This window comes from Acipenser ruthenus, chromosome 1, assembly GCF_902713425.1.
Source record: "Acipenser ruthenus chromosome 1, fAciRut3.2 maternal haplotype, whole genome shotgun sequence".
Lineage (NCBI taxonomy): Eukaryota > Metazoa > Chordata > Actinopteri > Acipenseriformes > Acipenseridae > Acipenser > Acipenser ruthenus.
Window position 1 is genome coordinate 23,625,800 of NC_081189.1, and position 24,895 is coordinate 23,650,694.

General features: G+C 38.5%; 1 protein-coding gene across 2 annotated transcripts in view; it reads left to right on the plus strand.

The window, feature by feature from the left end:
* LOC117409181 (fibrillin-2) overlaps nucleotides 1-24,673 on the plus strand; it is a 93,175-nt gene extending 68,502 nt beyond the window's left edge. Inside the window, exons 30-65 of one of the 2 annotated variants that reach the window (XM_059022313.1) lie at nucleotides 34-159; nucleotides 1,302-1,427; nucleotides 2,110-2,232; nucleotides 3,217-3,339; nucleotides 3,982-4,107; nucleotides 5,403-5,525; nucleotides 6,411-6,533; nucleotides 6,706-6,867; nucleotides 7,084-7,152; nucleotides 7,261-7,386; nucleotides 7,706-7,831; nucleotides 8,053-8,205; nucleotides 8,740-8,811; nucleotides 9,432-9,557; nucleotides 10,702-10,827; nucleotides 11,912-12,037; nucleotides 12,440-12,556; nucleotides 12,659-12,787; nucleotides 13,274-13,393; nucleotides 14,110-14,235; nucleotides 14,418-14,570; nucleotides 14,775-14,840; nucleotides 15,413-15,538; nucleotides 15,792-15,911; nucleotides 15,999-16,121; nucleotides 16,330-16,461; nucleotides 16,730-16,855; nucleotides 17,177-17,383; nucleotides 17,932-18,057; nucleotides 18,180-18,302; nucleotides 19,090-19,206; nucleotides 19,637-19,765; nucleotides 20,298-20,417; nucleotides 21,609-21,840; nucleotides 21,929-22,100; nucleotides 22,351-24,673. In XM_059022313.1, coding sequence (XP_058878296.1) covers nucleotides 34-159; nucleotides 1,302-1,427; nucleotides 2,110-2,232; nucleotides 3,217-3,339; nucleotides 3,982-4,107; nucleotides 5,403-5,525; nucleotides 6,411-6,533; nucleotides 6,706-6,867; nucleotides 7,084-7,152; nucleotides 7,261-7,386; nucleotides 7,706-7,831; nucleotides 8,053-8,205; nucleotides 8,740-8,811; nucleotides 9,432-9,557; nucleotides 10,702-10,827; nucleotides 11,912-12,037; nucleotides 12,440-12,556; nucleotides 12,659-12,787; nucleotides 13,274-13,393; nucleotides 14,110-14,235; nucleotides 14,418-14,570; nucleotides 14,775-14,840; nucleotides 15,413-15,538; nucleotides 15,792-15,911; nucleotides 15,999-16,121; nucleotides 16,330-16,461; nucleotides 16,730-16,855; nucleotides 17,177-17,383; nucleotides 17,932-18,057; nucleotides 18,180-18,302; nucleotides 19,090-19,206; nucleotides 19,637-19,765; nucleotides 20,298-20,417; nucleotides 21,609-21,840; nucleotides 21,929-22,100; nucleotides 22,351-22,722 — 4,892 coding nt within the window. In that variant the 3' untranslated portion in view covers nucleotides 22,723-24,673. Of the gene's footprint in view, nucleotides 1-33; nucleotides 160-1,301; nucleotides 1,428-2,109; nucleotides 2,233-3,216; nucleotides 3,340-3,981; nucleotides 4,108-5,402; nucleotides 5,526-6,410; nucleotides 6,534-6,705; nucleotides 6,868-7,083; nucleotides 7,153-7,260; nucleotides 7,387-7,705; nucleotides 7,832-8,052; nucleotides 8,206-8,739; nucleotides 8,812-9,431; nucleotides 9,558-10,701; nucleotides 10,828-11,911; nucleotides 12,038-12,439; nucleotides 12,557-12,658; nucleotides 12,788-13,273; nucleotides 13,394-14,109; nucleotides 14,236-14,417; nucleotides 14,571-14,774; nucleotides 14,841-15,412; nucleotides 15,539-15,791; nucleotides 15,912-15,998; nucleotides 16,122-16,329; nucleotides 16,462-16,729; nucleotides 16,856-17,176; nucleotides 17,384-17,931; nucleotides 18,058-18,179; nucleotides 18,303-19,089; nucleotides 19,207-19,636; nucleotides 19,766-20,297; nucleotides 20,418-21,608; nucleotides 21,841-21,928; nucleotides 22,101-22,347 lie in introns of both variants that reach the window. The other variant, XM_034924604.2, reaches the window with a different exon arrangement.
* Nucleotides 24,674-24,895: the final 222 nt, after the last annotated feature.

Here is a 24,895-nt window from a genome sequence, read left to right on the forward strand (position 1 = left end):
AGATTGCCCGTTTACCCACTCTTTGTTGCACAGATATCGATGAATGTGAGGATAGCCCTGATATCTGTGACGGTGGACAGTGTACTAACATTCCTGGAGAGTACCGCTGTCTTTGTTTTGATGGGTTCATGGCATCCATGGATATGAAGACCTGTGTAGGTATGTACAGGAACTGATTATTTGTAATCTGAAGCAACAGTTTTAGTGACACTAAATCTATATCAATTATGTTAAAAAGGAAAACCTATGGACAACACAGTGCATTACTTCCTGCTAACACCATAAGTGTTTGTTGCTGGGGTTGGAGTTGTTTTGGTTGTTTTGATATGGGCAGCAGTGTGGAGTAGTGGTCAGGGCTCTGGACTCTTGCCCAGAGGGTTGTGGGTTCAATCCCCAGTGGGGGACACTGCTGTTGTATCCTTGAGCAAGGTACTTTACCTAGATTGCTCCAGTAAAAACCCAACTGTATAAATGGGTAATTATATGTAAAAATAATGTGATATCTGTATAATGTGAAATAATGTATAATGTGATATCTTGTAACAATTGTAAGTCGCCCAGGATAAGGGCGTCTGCTAAGAAATAAATAATAATAATAATAATAATAATATATATTGTAACACGACTCGCACCTCTCACGGTTCTTTGCCCCTTTAAGAATAGACAAAGACACAGGAAATTGATTTTTCTCGCGCAGGCGCGCTATTTTTAATAAACACAAAATCAAACAAAACACAAAATAAACACCTAGCTCTTAAATGAGCACTAACTAAACACAAATGGTAACCTAACTCACCCGCAGGACGGCTAAGCCGTTTACCTGCCCGACAACAAAACACTCCGTTCTGTAAACTTACACGACCGCTCGGAAGCAGAGCACCCCTTCTGCCTCCTTCTCCTCATCAGCCCTGAACAAACTAACTGCTTCTCTTTTATACCCTGCACCTGGCTCTAATTTAATAATAATCACCAGGTGCAGGGGATAAATAAACAATAAAACAATTAACAAAACTAATTAAACAATAAAACAAACTAACAAAAATGTGCCTGCGCACATGTCTTACGCAGGGAGGATTTTATCCCCCTCCCTGCTATGTTACTATATATATATATATATATATATATATATATATATATATATATATATATATATATATATATTTTTTTTTTTTTTTATTTGGCACCGGAGATGCAGTTGAAGTTTGCCAAAAGAGTTTTGGACAGCAAGTGCGCTTGTTAGTGAGCACTATTATTAAAAGAGGGTACGTGTTAGATAATCTCTTGAAATTCTTCCATTGCAGATGTAAACGAGTGTGATTTGAATCCTAACATCTGCATGTTTGGGGATTGTGAGAATACCAAGGGATCCTTCATCTGCCATTGCCAGATGGGTTATTCTGTTAAGAAGGGAACAACTGGATGCACAGGTACAATTAGCCATGTTTCTGTTTGGTTCTGTTCCCAGTTCTGTTGCTAGGCCTCCCAGTTAGATATGAGGGATAATGCATAATGATCTCTAGAGAGAATTTGCTCCATAATGTACAGCATTTAGAAGCAACAGGTTAGAGCTCCCTGGGAAAGCTGCCACTGTAACAAATGAATAGGTTGAGTCTGCCAGAATCCCTACCCATTGAAGAATCATCAATCAAAATAATACGAGAGTCATATTATCCACATTTAATAGTAAATTGTCCAAAATGCAATACTTTTTCACAATTCAGGTCTCTTTAAAGCATGTTTTTGCAATGCTTGTTAGAGGATTGTTTGTTTTAAAAAAACATTTATGCCTGTTGAACATTTATAATAGTGATACTAAGTACCATGGTATATCACGGTAGTTTGGCCCCCATCCACTCTTGAATGGTTCCTGTATCCCACACTAAAATAAACACAGGGCATTATTTTATAAGACAATATGTAGCTAACATATCCAGGAAGAGTTTCCCATAGAATTTGGACAATGGCTAGGTAAAAGCGGACAACAGTAATAGGTTGTTACAGAATGGTATCACTTATGACACTAAATTAGTACCGTTGCAGTCTTAGCATTCACCAGCTTTTTTCTTTAAAACGATGTTGCATGTTTAAGTGTTTTTTTCCCCTGTCTAGATGTGGATGAGTGTGAGATTGGAGCTCACAACTGTGACATGCACGCCTCCTGTAGCAACATCCCTGGGAGCTTCCAGTGCAGCTGCCGAGAGGGCTGGGTAGGAAACGGCATTAAATGTGTGGGTGAGTGCAAAACAGATCTACATTACGAGCAATAAAAACCTTTTAGAGCCTTACATTGCCAGATGGCAATCAGAGCCACAAACAAATAACATTTACCAGTACATTATGCTTACCATGTCATTCTTCTATTCAGTCTTTGTTAAGCACATTTACAATCGTATTTTAATTAAAACAACAGAACATCTTATTATGAACTGAACAAATGTTTTGACCAAGTTCTGTTTCTTCTCATTTTTCTTTTCTTTTATTCAATCCGTTCACAAACACTGAAGCGTTCAAAGGCCTGTTTGAAGTGCTGTTGTTGTCCTTGATATCAAAGTGGTATCGGTTACAGAGAGCATTCACAGTTGTTAGTTTGGGGTTCAAAAGAAAAAGACAACTGGGTAAAATTGCAAATAGGGCTGACAACGGGCTCACCGTAGGAGGGAGTGCAGACAAGGTCTTTGCTTTCGTGAACAGGACAAGCATTAATTCAGTTTTTGAGACAGAAGGTTACTGCCAGAGAATGTGTGAGATAAAAGACTAGCTGGTAATCTCAGATTTGAATCAAAAGGGAAGTATTTATAGGAAGGAGACCCAGACATTTTACTGAGTTTAAGTATTATTCGGATCCACTTTTCCATCCCTGTGGCTATGAATAGGGAATAGTAGATTTGCACCAGAAGTGGTATTTCCAAATAACCTGGTGTAATGGTTATCGTAACATCACATGAAAAGAAGAAAGAAATGATCTTAATACAGTTTTAACTGACATTTTATTAACCCTTTCTTAATTCATGATTTCTGAAGGACTGGCCCTAGAAATAACTGTCTCCTTTCTAAAACCTAAGGTGTTATTAAAAGTCACTGTTAGGGGAAAACTAAACTGACACATTTACCAACTGTGGGTGTCAGCTAGAGGAACTGTTTTAACTAGAATGAAGTTATAGATAGATGATTGGGTGTAGGTATCGAGTTCATTTATTTTCCTGTGAAACCCTTCAGATCTTGATGAATGTGCTAATGGGACCCACCAATGCAGTCCAAACGCCAGATGTATGAACACACCTGGATCGTACCGCTGTGGCTGCTTGGAAGGATTCACAGGGGATGGCTACACTTGTTCAGGTATGACACAAAGTTCAGCTGAGTGCTCTAGAACAGTGTATCTCAAACTGGGGGGGCGCAGACTGTATCCTGGGGTGGGCGTTAGAAGGTTAAGGATTTTTTTTTATTATTATTACAGCGCACATCGTAACCTATACAGTATAACGGGTGGATAATTTATTTTTACTTTATTGGTGGTTTTGATTGGATCAGCAATAATACTTCCACCAATCAGAGAGTTAAATACAGTGCTCATAGCGATCCCGCCCTCTGTCAGACTGGTATACAGAACAGGTTAAAGAAGCACTGGACAAGGGAAAGAATGTGTCAGATGTCACAGTGGATATGACATTAAAAGTAGACCAGATATTTCTGTCAGTGGATTTAAAAAATCTGGAATTAATTGATATTGCGATCAGAAACCCAGAGGCATTTGTACACATCTCAAATAATTGGCAAATGTTGTTGCATTAATTCCTAGACAACAGTTATTGATGAACTTGCATTGGTATTTCCATTAATAGAACACAGGTCATGAACTATACACAATAAAACAGATGCAGAGTCTTCTTGATGAATCTTTTGGCAAGTAGGTTTATATGAGAACCTGTGGTGAATCACTGCACTGACCTGTCTTGCTCTTTGCTTGCTCTTCCTTCACAGATGTGGACGAGTGTGCCGAGAATGTGAATCTTTGTGAGAATGGGCAGTGCCTGAATATTCCTGGAGCCTACCGATGCGAGTGTGAGATGGGCTTCACTCCAGCTCCAGACAGCAAGTCCTGCCAAGGTAGGTCCTGAGCAACTAACCAATGACCTGTGAGCTTTCATTGGTTGAAGTTCAGGAAACCACAAATAAAAACACCCGCTGTAGTGTCCTAAAGCTGCAGTCACAAGAATGGATGCGGGATACAGTGATAAAAGTAAATTGCTTCAACTGAGCCTGATTGAGGCAATCAACCATTATAAAAAAACACATCATAAGGTTACTTTGTGCCAAGGTTCCCTGGGTTTAAACTTGGCTCAAAGTCCTAATTGTTTTCCAATAAAAATCACACATAGACCCTTCTCTTCTGCCCCCTTCTGCATTGAAATAGGCCTCAATTATATATAGCTATAGTTATGGAATCCTATCAGCCTTTTCAGAAAATGACAGTCTTTAGTAAGACCAGCTTTCTGCTATTTATCATCATGACTACATTGACTCTTTCACCATATAAATCATGACTGTAATAAAAAAAAAACAGCCTAAGGTTTGTGAGCGGATAACCACAGCTCTGAAGCATTCTAGTGCTTAAGTTGGCAATCTGTAATCAGTTTGTCTGAGCTCCAAGTGGAAGCCACAGAATGCTTAAAAGTTTAACCTTTTGCTTGTTCTGCATTTGTAAAGAGTAATAGTGGACCACATTTGGCTTTTCTAGCTATCCTTTAAATTCCTGTCACGGATTATTCATGTAATAAGTGTGTTGAAGGTTAAGCTGAACTTGTCCCTCACAGACTCCAATGTTAAACATGGCAAAGCATAGTGAAAACCAGGTGGCAAGGTTTAATGTATCAAATGATTTTACATAGAACAAACATTATGTACAAAATTGCCCTTATTTCTGCATGACACATGCTTGTGCAAAGAGTAACCCTGTACAAATGGCAACACGTTGTAAAATGTCCTCCAGCAAGTTTTTAAGCACTGGTGAGCATTTGAAATATCCACAGGTCTTGTATGAGATTATTTTTTTTATTTTTCAGATATATACTATGTGTCTCTAGACTCCCTAAAGCTATATGTTTAATTTTTATGACAGATGTTCTCTGACATTATAGTCCTACATTCTTTGTGTCAGAATAATGGTAAGTGGATTTTCAGATGGAAACAAAAGTTTGAAACTCATCTCCCTCCTTAGGTTTTTAATTAAAAGACATCAGCGACAAACCAATAACAATCTTGAATGTTTATTATAACTGACATTTATTGTAACAATTGGTTTCCTGCGTTTTACTAGTAATCGGTTAAACACCCCAAAATGTTTTTTTTATTTTTTATTGTATCCAATAGTGTCTGCTAACCATTTTTAACTTATATTACAGATATTGATGAATGTTCCTTCCAGAGCATTTGTGTATTTGGTACCTGTAAGAATCTGCCAGGCATGTTCAGATGTATATGTGATGATGGCTATGAACTTGATAGAACAGGAGGAAACTGCACAGGTATGCACCTGCTCTTCATTTTTAATGTTAACTTTTATTTTACACCAGAAACATAATTTCTGGGCCCTGTTGTGTGCGTCCTGTACTCGCCCTTCCCTGACGCATTGAGGCCTAGTCCAGGAGACAACGGGTGCAGGTTTCCATAGAAACAGTCACTGACACTGTCAGCTCTGGTTCGTGCTAGAATGTCCTTTATTTATTTCTCCTCACTGTGGTCCAGTCATCATCTTACAAGAAGGCTAAAAACCAACACCAACATCCAGAATTAAAGTGACCTTTAGTTCTTAAATTTAAACGATAAACAAAGGCATTCTGTAGGCCCTTTGGGTGGCATTCTTTGAATTATCATGCTGGTATAGTATGCGACTGGAATAAATGGCTGGTACCCTCACCATTACATTTCCATTGCTATATGACCCTATATCCCTGGCTCATTGCTGTATCGTGTTATACAGAATATAACAAATGAGCCCTCAAGGAAAGGAACCATAGTCTGTAACAGTGCTTAAGGTTTTCAAACATGGTATTTGATATGCTCCCCACAGCCAGCAGCCATATAGTCAGGGAAGCTTTTTTTTCTACTGTTAAAACTGTTGTAATATCCATGTTGTTTTCTTTTTTACTAATACAAGTTTATTGTAGATAACAATTGTATCCAATGGGGAAAAAATAAGATATTAAATAAAAATAACAAGAATTAAGGAGGTTTAAAACACCATCAAAAAGAATTACATTACCATTGCATACCTGAAAATATAAGAAATGAGAAAATTGGTTGTGTTGACTTTCAAAGTCATTAGTCATTGGTTCATTAGCCATTTCTTTCATTCTAAATGTTAAGTTGTAAAGCAGTTGTGAGATGTTACTTGTGTGATTGTTTTACAGACGTTGATGAGTGTATTGACCCCATAAACTGTGTTAACGGGCTTTGTGTGAATACCCCTGGAGGATATCAGTGTAACTGCCCTTCTGATTTTGAGCTGAACCCAACTGGAGTCGGTTGTGTTGGTAAGTCTTTCAGTTTAAAATGACTGTAGCCTCATTCTCATGGCTTTTTCAGCCATGCAAAGGTTTAAACTCAAAATTATATTTCTATTGCTACAAAAACTAAATACCCTGCAGTGATGAGCACTGTAGAGTTAGTATGATGGTAAAATAATAATCTGTTCCTGTTGCTCAGACACTCGTGTTGGTAACTGCTACCTGGAGCTTGGCTACCGTGGAGACGGCGGCCTGGCCTGCAGTGTTGAGGTCGGGGTTGGTGTCAGTCGTTCCTCCTGCTGCTGCTCTAAGGGAAGAGCTTGGGGAAACCCCTGTGAGCACTGCCCAGCTGTCAATACAAGTAAGCACACCTTTCAGTATTATACCAAAGCCATGACAACACTACTTAACAGTAATAAGAAAGAAAAATTAATATTAAAAACTGAGGGAATGTCCACTTTTTCAGTGTGCTTTGTTTTGTTTTTTTGTTAATAGTGAAACAGACAGACCGTTGTAGGTTAATTGTTTGAACTAAGTCAAGGTCAGATTATAATAAACACATTCTTGGTCTTTATAGCTGAGTATAACACACTGTGCCCTGGAGGTGAAGGGTTTAGGCCCAACCCTATTACGATTATATTGGAGGGTAAGTACTCTACCAACTAATGGGCCATTCATTGCTCACTAATTCATTCATAAACTTGAACCTCGTATTTCTAATTGAAGCTAACGTCCTTTATTTTCCTGTCTGTAGATATTGACGAGTGCCAGGAGTTGCCAGGGCTGTGCCAGGGTGGAAACTGTGTCAATACCTTTGGCAGCTTTCATTGTGAGTGCCCAGCTGGATACCACCTCAATGAAGAAAGCCGAATCTGTGAAGGTAAGACATACTGTATAATAGTTATTTCTTTTGAAGCTTCTTTCATAAAAGATTCTGGTGGCTCACTGGGCAAGCGGTCCAGAAAGTCACTGGCTCAATCCTGTTTTGGATTTTCTTTCTCCATTAACACCCAAGTATGGTGTGGAATGGGGGGTTGCTGAGTGAAATGTTATGAAGTTGAATATGTTTAAATGTAGAATGTGTTTTTTACCTGAGAAATCATGCATCACAAACAGTTTCCAAGAAATACAACAACTGTTTCTACAATGAAAGTTAAATGAGAGGTAAACCCAATTCTAATTCTGTCTTTGCTCTGTAGATATTGATGAATGCGTAACCTATCCTGGTATCTGTGGGCCTGGTACGTGCTACAACACCCTGGGTAACTACACCTGCGTCTGCCCTCCAGAGTACATGCAGATCAACGGGGGAAACAACTGCATGGGTAAGTCACGCTGAACACTGCTGTGAAGAATATTTGTTGCATGTTTAGCAGCTATCATCCATAACTTAAAAATGCTTAATCCAAATTGAAGGTAGACCTTATAAGACACTATGTCAAGTAAACAAACAATTCGGCTAGTGCCTCCATAAATTCTACCTAACGTTTAGTAGATAATTGCAACTTAAAAGTGTCTACCAACAAATATTCTGTGTATTTCACAGACATGAGGAAGAGCGTTTGCTACAGAAACTACAATGGAACTTCCTGTGAGAATGAACTGGCATTCAATCTCACCAAGAGGCTGTGCTGCTGTTCTTACAATGTTGGTAAAGCCTGGAACAAGCCCTGTGAGGCATGCCCAACCCCTGCAACATGTGAGTATATTGCAGCCCATTACAGACTATTCATAGTTGTCCTGATAATATGGAGCAATAGTCAAAAAGACAACGAAAAGCAGTGCTGGACAAGGAGATATAGCTGTAGCACTGAGTGCTGGACTGCAGGACCATTACTTACCCTTATAATGAAGGATTTCCCGGTGTCTTTCCAGGGTTTATTGAAAGCCCTTTTGCCAAACAGGGGACACAAAATGGGGTGCAGACCTTTTCTATTGGTATTATATATACTTGATGTAATAAACCCTACAACTGTTAAACAAGCAGTGTTTAGTCAGGTTTCATTTAAGTACCGTCTGTGGTAAAGAGTAATCCCTCAAGCTCCCTCTCCTGTGGGTAATGGCATGTGTGTGAAAGCTCCCTTCAACTCTCTATTCGTTCGTCTTACACATGGAGATGGAATGTGTATTGGGCTTTACTATTCTAACATGGACACAAAGTAAACCAGTTTAAAAGATTAACAGGGAGTTTGTCATACTTTGGTACTGATGCAGCTCAACCTGTGTATTACAGCGGAGTATCGCACACTCTGTGGAAATATCATCCCAGGATTCACCTTTGACATCCACACTGGAAAAGCTGTTGGTAAGGCTTAAGTCTATTATTTTAGTTTTTGATTCCTTTTCATTCGGTGCTCTTAAATTATGAATCAGAGCTAAAATAAAATGAGTACTATAATCAGCACTAGTGTACTTTAGTATTATTACAGTAATCCCTACCTATGCTGTAGTATGCTATAATACAATAACATACTTTAGTATACTACAGTAGAACGTGTGTCGCTCTAATTGTGACTGGGGGGTGTTCGGATAATTGATTTGTTCTTTTAATCAAATTATGACATGACTTTCCAAATCAAGAAACCTCCAAAAAAGATATAATTCACCCCTTTATCTGTAAATATATAACCTACAGGACTGAAGTGTTCTGTAAATACCAGCAATTAGGGCTGAATAGTGCATTTGCATTGCAAACTGGGCAGAAGAGCACAACACACAAAAAGACAGGTTAACAAGGGGATGTTTGGATAATCAGAATTTGACTGTAGACTATATTAAAAGGGCATTTGCACTATAGTATATTTTATCATTACTCTCTCTCTCTCTCTCTCTCTCTCTCTCTCTCTCTCTCTCTCTCTCTATATATATATATTCTGTAATACTGTCAGAGTTTTAAGAGGCGTGTGCATTTTTCGATCCTTGCAGATATTGATGAGTGTCGGGAGATCCCTGGGATCTGTGCAAATGGTGTGTGCATTAACCAGATTGGAAGCTTCCGCTGTGAATGCCCCACTGGATTCAGCTACAATGACCTGCTTTTGGTCTGTGAAGGTAACAGCATTCATACACAATGTACATTCATCATTTTTTTTTGTAAAATCTTGGGTGCCTGTTATTCAGATTGTCTATGTAACAGTGGAAGTCAGTACTATTCTTCAATAATTTAAATCTAAAGAAGCAATAGACTTCAGTTCCTGATCTGTTTACACAGCTGTGTTGTGGAGATATTGGAGTTTATGTAAAAATACATGCATAATATCGGCTTTCGCATCACCTTCTACTTTGGCACGCAGTTTCTAATTAGGACTCAGGAGGCTGTCTTGGTTGGATCTCAAAGCTTGAACAATACCAACCAAATTAGACAGAGGATCAAGACAAGGTTTCTAGCTCTCTAAAAGCATGGTCTGTGTTTCTCATTCTTACTTTTTTTTGTTCTTCCTTTTCAAAATATTAGCGTTCTGTCTGCGTCTGTACCGCCTGCGCTGCTGCAGAGTTCTTGAGCCGCACTACTTGTAGCGTCAATCACGATTGTTCCTGTCAGACAGCAACAGACTCTCATTCTTCTGGTCTCAGAATGGTCTGAATGTGGTTAGCCTTGAGTTTGAAGCACAAGAATGAGGTGTATTTCCTTTCAAGTCAGTCCAGTTTGCAAATATAAAAACAACGCTTATTGCACGAAGCGGTTTCACTCTCACTGCAGGCTAGCACAAAGGAGACCCACACATGATCTTTTAGATGATGAGCCTTGGCAGCAACATCTTAAATTTATGGAAATTTGTACTAAGAAAATGAGTTAGAATAGACAAAGCAGGCAAATCATTCCGGTCATTAAAGCAATGCACTTTGAGGTTACAAAAGCACTGGATATTTGAATATTAAAGATGTTTTAAAGATTGTCACACCAATACATAATATTTAAGATCTTGCAGACAGTTGTATCCCCATGGTTTTTTGCTTGTTTTATTGGTACAGTAACAGATAGGTATGGAAAAGCATTGTAAAACCCATTGTTAACCAAGGTAACACATGCATAGTATAATCACTGCCAAATCACTGTACAAATTTAACATGATAAACTTTTAAAAGGAGAAATACAAATGTTGAAATGTGTTAACATTGAATATAAATCCCAGCAACTGCACTAAATATTACTCTGTGGGTAGCCCGAGTAACATGGATGTTTTCTTCATTTCAGATATTGATGAGTGCAGTAATGGGGATAACCTCTGTCAACGCAATGCTGACTGTATCAACAGCCCAGGCAGCTACCGTTGTGAATGTGCAGATGGATTCAAACTCTCCCCTAATGGGGCTTGCATTGGTAAAGCATCATTTGATGTTTTTGTATATTTAGAAATACTTTAGAAGAATGCTGTTGGGCACATCAGGCTTGCACATTTACTGAATGATTCTCATGTTTAATCAAATTCATGTAAATTAGGGTAATTAATGCAATTATTCAGACATTTCATGAATAACAAAAGCTTACTAGAAATTCCCTTTTCGCTGTTTTTCCTGTAAATGTTGACAATGTTGGGTATTATGAATCACACCACAGTCAGTGATTTCCGAAATATTTTTTTTAATTAAAAACACCTCGTGGGCTGAAGCTTACTCTGAGCAATACCAGAGCAGAAATGTTGGCAGGATTTCCAACTTTCCAACTTCCCAACCCAGGAAATAGTTTTAACACCCCAGTCTGTATGTACGTTTAATGTATATTAGACAAAACTTCAAAATAGATTTTACATATTTAAGGAGACTTTTAAGTCCAATTAAAAACGTTGATTTTAAAAAATCTTATCGTTGCAGCAAAAACACTTCCTGGAGCCATAAAAGAGCTTGAAGATGTAATATATATAAAATTGTAGTAGCAGGAGAATTCTGCATTGTAGTGGCAAACAGTTTACAAAAAAAAAGCAATAATGTGTCTTAAAACTACCTTCACGGAAAGTAAACTAATGGGACTGACTCATAGAGTAGAGTTCATTACACAGACTTCAAGGAATTACATTTTTGTGTGACATTTTAAATAAGTGCAAGATATGACATCTTTATGTCTCTGACCTAACCCATCAGGCACAAGTCACATATGAGACAAAGGCTGGTGCTGAGTGTAAATTGCAGGTGCAGCTTTGCTTTGCCAAATCAGAAACTGCTTTAGACTCACCTGCCTGCCAGTTAAAACACTCTGGAGAAAACATCAGTGCCTACAGGTTTATGGTCAACTGCCGAGTTCCCAGAGACAAATGGCTAAAGTACAATATTTACAGAAACTTTCCAATGAGGAGTGCCAACTGTGGACTTTGGCAGCATTCTAAAAATGTGCCTTATTAATGTCCACAGAGGTAAATAGAATACACGCGTGAGGTCTTAACCTTGTTTAATGCCTTCTTCCCTTCAAGATCGTAATGAATGTCTGGAAATTCCTAACGTATGCAGTCACGGTAAATGTGTGGATCTGCAAGGAGGCTATCGCTGTGCTTGTCACAATGGCTTCAAGGCAACCCCAGATCAGAAGATGTGTATGGGTAAGTGGAAGAAACTTTGACTTGAATGTGATTACCAGGTGCTTTGTGTCTCTCACAGACAAGGAAACTAACATTAAAGAATAGTTGGGTAGGAGAGTATTTCACTGGGCTCCAGCTTATGGAGTAGATGCCAGTGTTAGAAACAATCAAGTACAAACTATTAGGAGTGCACCCAGATTTTGTTTGAAAAAAACTGCCTGGGTTTTACTTTAATAAAAGCAACATTGTTAATACTGTAGTTTATTTAAAATGTACAAATTGTGTCTGAAAGCCAGATGGATAGTGGCACACTGCTAGTGTAACAGTAAGTGTGAGAGCGCCCTCTGCTGTTTGAATGCATATATTGATTCTCATTTAAAGTGGACCTTTTTATCGTTTTTTTTTTGTTTGTTTTTTTTTAAGATATTGATGAATGCGAACGTCAGCCATGTGGAAATGGAACCTGTAAGAACACAGTGGGATCATACAACTGTCTTTGCCATCCAGGCTTTGAACTTACTCACAACAACGACTGCATTGGTGAGCCCTTGTTTGAAGTTGCTATTTTTATGGAACATTTGGTAATATTCATATTTATTTAAAAAAATAATAAATTATGTTTTTTTTTTTTTCTTGTCTTAGATATTGATGAGTGCAGGACCTTATATGGGCAGGTGTGTCGAAATGGCCAGTGCATCAACAGCATTGGCTCCTTCCAATGTTTGTGTGAAGAGGGCTATGAGCTCACACCTGATGGAAAGAACTGTGTTGGTGAGCAACTGTATATTTTTATTTGTATATAGGAGCAGCTAATGGGTGCTGCTCACTGTAGAAGGATACACGTGTTAGCTAATACATAAGCTGTTCAATGTCCATTTAATTATTATTATTATTATTATTATTATTTATTTCTTAGCAGACCCTTATCCAGGGTGACTTACATAACATTATACTGTAAAATGCCTAAGAAAAACATTCTTTCTGAACTCCGGGACCTTTTTGAACTGCCTTTTTTATGTTCCACATTAAGATTCCTGTTTTGAACTGGTAGGATAGTGGTTACGGTTAGGGGAGTTTTACAATGCTCAGCCATTATAACACAGCAACAGCACACATCTAACCCACACCATGTTGATATACCTTCAACCATACAATCCGTTGTTTTTTTATCCTAAGATAAAATGGAAATGGCATTTTGAGCACCTAGTTGGTTTGGAGTCTAGCTACGTATTAAAGTTTCTTCTGCTTTCTCAACAGATACCAATGAGTGTTTGACTTTCCCTGGAACATGCTCTCCTGGAACATGTCAGAACCTTGATGGAACCTTCCGATGCATCTGTCCTCCAGGATATGATGTTCAGAATGAAAACTGCATTGGTAATGCTAAAGTGAAATCAATCTCATTTAAACGACAGCTCCAGTTGTTCCAGTACACCTTGCTGGGGTGTTGATAGATGAAGGACTTCTGGTTTTCCCCAAGCAGGATTAGAATCCATTACCTCAGATACAGTATACTTTACACCCCATATGTGTTTGTAGAAAAATAAATCAGTGGTTTGAGTTTTGCGTGAAGAATGAACACATTTTCCAGAAAAGGACATGCATTGCCTTTGTTATTGTAATGGTCTCAGACAGCGGTGTTTCCATCTATAACTGCCCCTGCATGGCAGGAAGCCCTGACACTGATGGATGGACCAGTCCATTCTCCAGTCTTCTGGTCCCCTCAGTCTGCACTCAGCATGGGTCAGCTTTCAGACATACTGTGGAAAGATTCACATTTTTCACTGTTATTCCTAACCCAACTTCTTACTCTCCTGTTTCTAGTTGCTGTATGATTTCTTTACTTTTGTGCTTTAAGAAACAAACCCATAAAACCCCACCTTTCATAAACACAGTGACTCAAAATAATGTACATGTAGAAACATCTAATGAAATAAATGTAGAGATTGAAAAACTTATTTTAAAAATGTGTTTATATGTATTTATTTGATCTGCATTTGTCATCATGCATGCACAAATTCTCAATTGCATTGTGATTCAAGATGGCAAGTGTGAATATCTAGATAACTGATGTGTTCCTCATTGTCAACTAGACATCAATGAGTGCGATGAAGACCCCAATATCTGCCTGTTTGGTTCCTGCATTAACAATCCCGGGAGTTTCCAGTGCGTTTGCCGACCAGGATTCGTCTTGTCTGATAACAGACGCAGGTGCTTTGGTGAGTTTATTAGTAACCGTCAGTAGTTTACTGCACTTCATTTATCCTCTTGCACATCCCCTTAAAGTATTTTGCACAATGCTAAATGTTTTCTATAGGAACCAGGGGCTGCAAGACATTTGATTTTTAATTCACAATTGAATACATGAGTTTGGGTTTACATAGTTTCGTTTTTTTAATAGATACACGAGAGAGTTTCTGCTTCACCAAGTTTGAGAATGGAAAGTGTTCTGTGCCAAAGGCTTTCAACACAACCAAAGCAAAGTGCTGCTGCAGTAAAATGGCTAAAGAAGGCTGGGGAGACCCCTGTGAACTTTGTCCTAAGGAAGGAGAAGGTACATTATATTACATACAGATAGGATTACACAGGACAGAAATACCAACTGAGATGTAGCTGCTTCTTTTGTATTATTTTACAGCTTTGGCTGCCAATATATAAATATGTAAAAATTGCTTAAACAGCGAGTGTAGAATAAAATCAAATCTGCAAAAAAACATGTTGCTCAGTAACACGTTGTCACTGTTCTGTTAAATTACAGCGGCATTCCAGGAGCTTTGTCCATTTGGTCATGGTACCATTCCAGGCATTGGTGACACACGTGAAGGTATGACAGATTGCCCTACGATTTTGATGCAAGAAACGTCCACTGCTCAAAACCACTTAACCATTTGTGGTGAAACTTGGTTAGGTCATTGTTTAGCAGAAGGTATTGACATGTGAGAATCTGGGCAGGGAGGTAGCTGTCCTTCTGGGTTTACGGACATACATGTCACACTTATATATAGAGAGAGAGAGAGGGAGAGGGAGAGAATAGACAAAGCAGGCAAATCAATTGAGATTTGGTTAGGATGTGCTTTAGCACGACTTACTGTGTATCACAATCTGAAGATACGGCATGGAGGACCCTGTTGGTCTGTCCATCCATCCATTTGTTCTGTCCATATGACTTGTGGTGGGTCAAGTTGATCTACTTTTGCATGATACTAACAGCTCAGTTTTACTATGTATGTTACTAACATACTGTTTTTTATATATAGTTATTTTACAAAAAAATAAAAGAAATGCAAATGAAAGTAAATGTAAGTGCCTACTTTAAAGAAGTCGTAATAGTGTTCTCATGATGGGGATGGAGGACACATTGATACAGATGCATTCTTTTTATTGTCATTTCTTTAGATGTCAACGAGTGTGTGGAGAACCCAGGGATCTGTTCCAATGGCCACTGCATTAACACGGATGGGTCCTTCCGCTGTGAGTGCCCAATGGGATACAGCCTGGACTATACTGGAGTCCACTGCATTGGTAAGATGCTGACTTAGTGAACATAGGAACAGTGGATCTTTGTCTGACTGTGCTCCATATTAATGGAAAGATACTGTACATAGCACATACTGTTGGGGTATGGGGGGAGAAATTAACAGGCCATAATTGTGAGTACCATATTGCTCCCTGAACAGGTCCAGATTTACTGCAAGCAATAGTCAAGGAGAGGAAATGGTTGTTTGAGACATGTTTAAGTATTTAAATCTTAATATGTTTTATATTGTTCTTGCAGACACTGATGAATGTTCAATAGGAAATCCTTGTGGCAATGGTACCTGCACCAATGTGATTGGTGGATTTGAGTGTAACTGTGATGAAGGGTTTGAGCCAGGCCCAATGATGACCTGTGAGGGTGAGTCGCAATTTCCTTTATTAAATACATACAATAATATGTGAGAATGCCTTCCATATCACCAGATGTTTATTCTCTGTAATACAGATATCAATGAATGTACACAAAATCCTCTACTGTGTGCTTTCCGCTGTATCAACACATATGGAGCCTACGAGTGCACTTGCCCTGCCGGCTATGCCCTGAGGGAGGATAGGAAGATGTGTAAAGGTAAGAACAAAAGCTAAGAAAAATAGCAATGCATACAAAAAGGAGGATATCACAGGAGGATAAGCTACTTAAAAACACACCTCTGACTAGTCTACCCAAATATACAACTGGGTATGTGTTTTTTTTTATTTTTTATACATCACAGTTCCTTATTTACTAATTTATTGTACTTATTTGCAATGTAAAAAATGGTTCTGATCTATTCCAGATCTGGATGAATGCTCGGAGGGACTCCATGACTGTGAATCCAGAGGCATGGTCTGCAAGAATCTGATCGGGACCTTCATGTGTATCTGCCCTCCTGGCATGGCCCGCAGGCCTGATGGAGAAGGGTGCCAGGGTAAGACCATCTTCTGCCCAGCAGCAGCTACACAAGTGACATATTAGTTAGGCACACTTGAATCTTTAAATGCACCAAGGAAATTGCTTGTAACTAGTTTTGTAAAATAAACAGACATTTTTTTCTTTTTCAAAATAAAGACCTTGATAAATCTGTCTTAAGCATTGTACCCTGTTAAATGTACTGTATGTATAGGATTTAACCACACTGTGGAATTTCATTCCTGTTTTATTTTTAAGCTTTCTCCAATTCTTATAATCATTGATAGATGAAAATGAATGCCGCACTAAACCTGGGATCTGTGAAAACGGGCGCTGTGTTAACACAGTTGGCAGCTACAGGTGTGACTGCAATGAGGGCTTCCAGTCTGGACCGACAGCCACGGAATGCATTGGTAGGAACACTCCTATGTCATAATCTGTATTTAGAATCTCCAAACGTAACCATCATTACTACAACATAAGTTTTCTCAGAAGTTCTCTAACATCAGGATCATATTAATTTGCCTTGATTGGCTGCTATAAAACCAAAGTTTCCAAAGTATCAGGAGTGGTAAATTAAAACCCTTGACAGGCTGTGTTGTGCATCAGATTATTCGAAGTCGTATAACCAAAATCCAACTATTTTAATTAAGGCTTGGCCCAACAACTGCACTGTGAGTTTTGAAGTATATTTGGAAGCGTGTATTAAGTGGCTGTTTCTGTCACTCACACAGACCATCGGCAAGGCTTCTGCTTCACTGAAGTCCTGCAGACCATGTGCCAGATGTCCTCCAGTAGTCGTAACCTCTCCACCAAGTCAGAATGCTGCTGCGATGGAGGCCGAGGCTGGGGCAATCAGTGTGAGATCTGCCCCTTGCCTGGAACCGGCCACTACAAGAAGCTCTGTCCCCATGGCCCCGGCTACACTACTGATGGCACTGGTGAGGGGAAGAGTGGGCATTAGAAACTGGTGATTTCAGGGAGACGGGAGAATGTGGCACCCTCTCACCAACACACACACACACACACACAGCGGTTCTTACATTGCTAACCAATTTGCACTTCCACTACTGTATCAACATCACAATTGTAAGCGCAGCTGCACTCATGACCCTTTAGCTATAGCTGGAACTGCACTGGTGGAGCCACACAAAGCTTCTCAAGCCCAGGCTGTAGGACTGTTTGCTCTTCCATCCCCACACTCCATTTCCCAGAGGGGGTTTAAACCAAACTGTTACAAACACATGTTTACATTTAGTCCCCTCTCTTTCACAGACTTAGCCTAAACATTGTTTCTACCTCTAAATATTTATAGCATTTATTTTAGCATCCCCAAGCATGTTTATATACAGCTCATAAGTGTAGTCCTCTTATTGTAATGTCATTTCATTATAAAGCAAAACAGATATGGTCTTTCTTTGAGCATGGTCTTTTAACTTTGACCCCCAACTACTGTGTTCTGGTGTAATCTGGTATCTTGATTCAACAGATATTGACGAATGCAAAGTCATGCCTAACCTGTGTAGGAATGGACAATGCATCAACACCATGGGCTCCTTCCGTTGTCTCTGCAAACTGGGCTACACCACTGACATTACAGGCACCACCTGTGTGGGTAAGTGGCTGTCTACTGAACCAAGAACGTCCTTATTAAGCAGTTCATGTTGTTGAGTCAGAAATCACTTTGTGTTGTGCATATTGTTCTGTTTCTCTATATGTTCTATTTGTGGTTTACAGACGTGGACGAGTGTGTCCAGTCTCCAAAGCCTTGCAACTTCATCTGTAAAAACACAGAGGGCAGTTACCTGTGCTCGTGTCCACGGGGGTACATTCTTCAAGAGGATGGGAAGACTTGTAAAGGTATCTAGTTTGAAAACTTGCATTTTCTTTACAGGCACCAAACTTTATCGTGTAATTCTTTACTATACAGACTAAGACCTTACTGGCTCATCCTGGCCTATACTTGATGGCACTATAGGATATAAGAACCAGGTCATTGTTGTTACCTGTTTACTGTACATGCTATAGAAATCCAAAGTGTATTTTATTTGAAGAGTGATTCACCTGAGGAGACTATTCATAATGCAATAAATAAATCAACATCAAACTTCGGTAAATAAAGGTGAAACAATAAACAAAAAAGTCAAGGCTGTAGATGAAACACACTACTTCACTTACAAATTGTATTGACAGATCTATGAAACAGAGCAGAGGGCAGAGGGGGAAAAGAATAGTAGTGGAATTCATGCATCGCATACCATTTACATTATATCCAAGATCTTTAATCAAGAGAGGGGACGCAAGGCTACACATCAAGGGAAACAAAAAATACCCAACAGAATGATATTTTTTTATTCTAGTTTTGCAGATGGAAGTATTGATAGACAACAGGGGCACTAATTTACAAAGCTACTCGTATTGTGTTGTGTTTTTTTTTTTTGTAACAAGGTTTTTCAATGTTTTGTATGCCTGGAGATGTTCTAGATGAAGCAAAAACAGACTTTAGAAACCTTGAAATAACAAATTCAAGCTTTATGAATGGGACGTAAATAGCTGTCTGGCAGAGGAAAGAAAACATTTCACAAAGCCAGACAGTCTATATTACCTGTTACAGTAGAGGCTTAACTTGTGTTGTGCTGCTTTATAGATCTTGATGAGTGTCAAACCAAACAACACAACTGCCAGTTCTTGTGTGTAAACACCATTGGAGGATTTACATGCAAGTGTCCACCAGGATTTACACAGCATCACACTGCCTGTATTGGTGAGTTTCTTTGTGTTACTCTTACCTGGAGAAGTGCTTTCCATGCATGTGTACATTCCAGATGTGTTAACCTTTTAACACAAGTTTTATAGAGTAGTGCAGGAGAGTCAGCCAGAGCTAACCTAAGAGCTACATGTGCAGCACTCAAACACCCTGTGACCCCCCAAGACCCCCTTCCTCTGATATACTGTGAGCTTCTTGAAAGAAAAATCAATTGCTGTAAAAAAAAAAAAAAGGAGGGCAAGTGGATGGATTGATTGCAGACAGTTTTATTTATTTTATTTATGTGTAGCAGGATGAGGATTTACTGAGGCTGAGGTACCGCTGCGGAAGGGTTAATTTTCTTTATATATTTGTCTGGTTTTTATAGTTGTTTGTCTTGTATATAGTATTATGTTTTTTAAAGAAACTGTTTTTTTCTTCTCACCAGACAACAATGAATGTGCCTCCCAGCCTTCCCTCTGTGGCTCTAAAGGAATCTGTCAGAACTCTCCAGGCAGTTTCAGTTGTGAATGCCAAAGAGGATACAATCTGGACTCCACCGGCCTAAACTGTGGTGGTACGATAAGCTGAGCACATGAATTTTGAAACAGAGAACCCAGATGTTACTTTTATTTAAAGATAACTATTCATGTGCATATCATGCATGATGGAGAAGCTTGTTGTCCTCAAAATGAATGTTAAAAAACTTCACATGAAGAGACTATCCTATAAAAGCTTTAATGAAAAAAAAAAAATGTGATGAAAAGGAAGCTGCTTATAAAAATCCTAATAATGTCATTGCTTTGCCTATTCATGACAGAATTTTTTAAAAAAATACAATGTGGACATTTCAGTATGTGTTTATCGTAAATGTGCATCACTAAAAACACTGCGGCAAAAATATGAAATGATTGATTGCTATAGTATGATGCAATCATTAAAACAGAGCCCAGAGTCTTAAAACAGCATGTTAGAAAAGCTGTCCCCAGCGGCTCACCTAGAAAAGGCACTACCGCATAGAGGGTATGGTGGTATGGTCGTGAGTCTGCTGGTTCCAATCAACTGGCAGTTACATCAATTTTATATCTCTTCTCATACCTCTGTTGCAGATGTGGATGAGTGTGAAAGCAGCCACAGGTGCCAACACGGATGCCAGAACATGGCTGGAGGGTACCGGTGCGGCTGTCCTCAGGGGTACACACAGCACTACCAGTGGAACCAGTGTGTCGGTGAGTGTCCGCCACAGTCAAAAAAATATCATTTGTAATATATCTGTGTACTAAAACATTGTGAACTTATCAGGTTTCAGTGGCAACAGCACAGAGAAGTCTTTGTGCATTCCATACAACAACAAATAAATTTTACTGTAATCTGTTAATCAGTACTTGGTCTTGTTATCAATCTAACCAGCTTTTTAAATTGATGTTTCATTGCATAGTTGCTTGCTTTACAATAATTCATTTGATTATCCTCCTGAAATGAAATCCATATGATTAACATTTAGATGAAGCTAATCTGTCTGCATAGTTCCATTGGCCAGACTGGAAAACTATTAATGTTATACTGCCTAACATGCTGAGATTGGCATCTTAACTGAGGTGGCTGTGTTTTTCTTTAACATAATTGCTTGACCGATTTTAGCGAGACAGATTTATAAGCAAAAGTCATTACCAATTAACTCTGGGTAGTAAAAATATCTGTAACTAATATTTTACCAAATGGAGTTTATTGAGTTTTTGTTTGAAAAGGCAATATAAAAAAGCAAAAAAAAAAGCATGCCAAGCAGAATTTGTACTCCCATAAAATACATTACTTATTATTGGTATTTGTATTGGCTACATTACAACACTCCAGCTGCTTATCCTGTTTCATAGTTTTAATAGGAAGGTCAAAATGCTTTAAATAAATTTCCTAATTATCGTCTCTAAAATAGTAAGAATTATAGATTCTTGACTGGTCTGGAATCTGAACGGTGAGGCCAAGGCCCAAAGTGTCACTGCCATTCCACAGGAGCCTCTCGTTTCGGCCCTCCAGAAGCAACTAATGAGTGAAGGAAGTGACTTGGTCCCGATTGATTACATTTCAAACTGGGGAAATGTTTTGAGAAAGTTCTTTAAATTTTTACTTCAATTCTGTAAGCGGCATGCCACAGATAGCGTGTTATTCTTAAACCAATTTTAATAGTTTTGGGGCTAGCTCAGTTACTAAAACCATTTTTACTAGCTAAACCATTTCTTATATAATCCTGTCTGGTTTCGATGCAGAATTTACAGATCTGTGCTCCTCTGCACCATGCCACCATCTCTCCAAACCCTCGCCCAGTACTGTACTGTACACCCTTGGAAGAGGTTTATCTATAAAGAAAAAGGTTATTCTGTTTTAGGTGTTTTGTATTCTGTAAAACCATATTTGTTCTACAGATGAGAATGAATGTTCCAACCCTAATAGCTGTGGCTCTGCATCTTGCTACAACACGCTTGGCAGCTTCAAGTGTGCCTGTCCGTCGGGTTACTCATTCGATGAATTTGGCAGCAGCTGTCAAGATGTGAACGAGTGTATGTCCTTCAAGACCCCTTGCAACTATGGCTGTTCAAACACAGAGGGAGGTTATCTGTGTGGCTGTCCACCTGGTTATTACAGAGTGGGACAAGGGTAAGTAGACATTTTATTTTATATGACACAGATGTAAAGTATAACGAGAATATCACCTACTAGTTTCCTAACATTGTTGTTTTTGCAGTCACTGTGTATCCGGCATGGGATTCAGCAAAGGCCAGTACCTGCCTCCAGGGGCCGAAGCGGATGATGACAATGCCCTGTCTCCAGAGGCCTGTTACGACTGCAAAATCAACGGCTACTCCAAAAAAGATGGCAGGAAGAGGAGAAGTACCAATGAAACTGAACCTTCAGAGGTATGAGACTAATACTTGTCCTTTCACTGAAGTGAACAGTGATTTAATGTCCTTTACTTAACCATATCCATTCTTCATAGGTTTTTTTATAGGGTTTTTTTTGTTTGTTTGTTTGTTTGTTTTTAATAGTGGGTTGAAGACTTGCAATAGCAGAGAATCCATTTGCATATTGTTTATAGAAAAGTGATGGGGAATCCCAAAAATGAGCAATCATGTTGACCTTGACCTATAACCTTCTTTGTTCTAGGAGGAACCTATCAGCTTGGCCAGTTTGGACATAGACGCTCCTCTGAAGCTGAGTTTTAAAATCTCAGAGCTGAACATCCACGAGCACATCCTGGAGCTGATCCCTGCAATCGAGCCACTCACCAACCACGTGCGTTACGTCATCTCCTCCGGCAACGATGTCGGGCTGTTCCGCATCCACCAGCGCGAGGGCCTCAGCTACCTGCACACCACCAAGAAGAAGTCCTTGCCAGGGAACTACACGCTGGAGATCACCAGTATCCCGCTGTACAAACAGAAAGAACTGCAGAAACTGGAAGACAGCAAAGACAGAGACTACCTCATGGGGGAGCTGGGGGAAAGCCTCAAAATGAGGCTACAGATTGAGCTTCAGTAAAAATGATTGTTACAAACCTGGGCAGAGACTCCAGTCAATTTCACAATCTCAGTCATTCCCTTATTTTTCGTCATAAGCATATCAGGGGGATAAAGCTTTAAAAAGTCAATGACTTTAAACAAAGACCTCTCACATCCTGTCCAGGACTGCATAACAACTTCATGCAAGGAAGGGTTTTGTCACTTTGACATGGAGATATTTGTTTGTTTTTAATAACCAAAGTAACTGTATAATTTATGTGATTGGATAAAGAGTGAGAAAAATATTGAGATTTAAGTTTGGGTAACAATAATGTACGGCACTAAATAAGAATAAGAACAAACTTGAGCCATTTCTCAATGTACTTTAGCAGTCTATACCATTTAAGGTGTTTTGCTATATGATTGTTTTTTTGTTTATTTGAAATGTATAGATGTGTATTTATTTTAATACAATAATATATAGAGGCAAATAAATTCTAATGAATGGAAGTTTAACTGAATTTCGTTCACAGCTTCCAGGTTGCAAACAACAATCCTTCATTAGTACAAGAACAAGTTGGCTCAAAAGGACTTATTTATTGTTAAACCTCAAGCTTCCAGTTTATTACACAATATTTTTTCAAAAGTGTTATAGATTAAATACAACCTACTTTAAAACTGTTAACCACTTCACTGTTTTTATCTTTTTGAATTTTTTTGTAAAAGTTATTCCTTAACTGCTAACTCACATAATGTGATAGAAATGACACTATAATGCATATTGCTATATCTGATTGTCAAGATTAGCTTTTTTGAATGTGTAATTAGATGGAGTACGATTTTGATGTACTTTATAATTCACACGTTTTAACAAGATATGGTAAAATATGTATTCATAAAGTAACAATAAGTTTTCATACCAGAGTGGTTAGGGGGACAAAATAAGTAGCTGCCTAAGGCATTTACACAATACACCCTGATTCATTTCAACATGGTGACTATATGTTCTTTCAGAATCTTTTAATTCCTATAAATATACCTTAGAATATCTGCACCTCGCTTTTCATGAGGGGCACTGTTTTGTGAACATTTTTAAAAGGGTTTATAAAACGTTCATGATATACAAAATTATGCCTAATAGCTCTGAAGTGGTTAACATGTTTTAAACATATCAATGCAGGATTGCGCCACGCTGTAGTTACATATTGGATGAATTGGCTTTTTTGAGCTAAAATACATTTCTTTTATAGCAAAATACCTTGACTGGTTGTATTGCCACAAGTTAACAAAGTCTACCAGTACTGTACTTTCAAGCAATAACCACAATGCCTCATACTCAACAAGGTGCTGTACATTTATTATTAACTGTAGGCAGCTCTCAGATCATAGTTTAAAACTGTAATTATCTCACTAAAACACCATCAGAAGGTGCTTGTTTTTAAAAACAAATACTGTTACTATGACATGTTTAAGGGTTTTTTGTTTTTTGTTTTTTTTTACAATATGCAAAGTAAAATTGCATTGGCTAGGACTTTATTTTTTATTTCTTTCATATGAATTCCAACCCTGGTACATAAATATTACTGTAGTTATCTGCCATTCTTTTCATTGTATTATTGCTTATGGAAAGTATGTGTGTACAATGAATGCCTCTTAGTTACTAGAATATATTACAGAAAAACAAGTATTTTATGTTGTATAGTTTCTACCCTTACTAAGGGTATTTCACTGGTGCTTTTCAACAAATGGTACTGTAATGACCCCATGCTGAAGTATTCTTAATACATAGAATTTATACTGCAACTCTTGTTACAAGCACTCTGGAACACAAAACCAAGACTATTCCATTGCATTGTTGTACTTTTAAAGGGAGGAAAATGATTTGTATACAATTCTAACAATTGGCTTGCAAGAACAATTTATTGGGATTTTGTAGATTTTGTGTATCAGTGTCAACACTTTCTTACAATAAAGCTTATTTTGGGTTATAATGCTGTATGTATTTATCCTAAATGATGTTGTAAGTCTCAACCCCATTGGACACCCCATAGGAAGCTACACTTACAAATGTCTTGGAAGTGCAGTCTTGTGATAAAAAGACTTGATTCTTCACATACAGGTCCTTAAACGACCTCCCAACAGGGAAATGAAAACACATTTTTTGTGGTAATTCTTGTCAAAATCAGTTGTCACTTATGTTTTGTCTGACTATT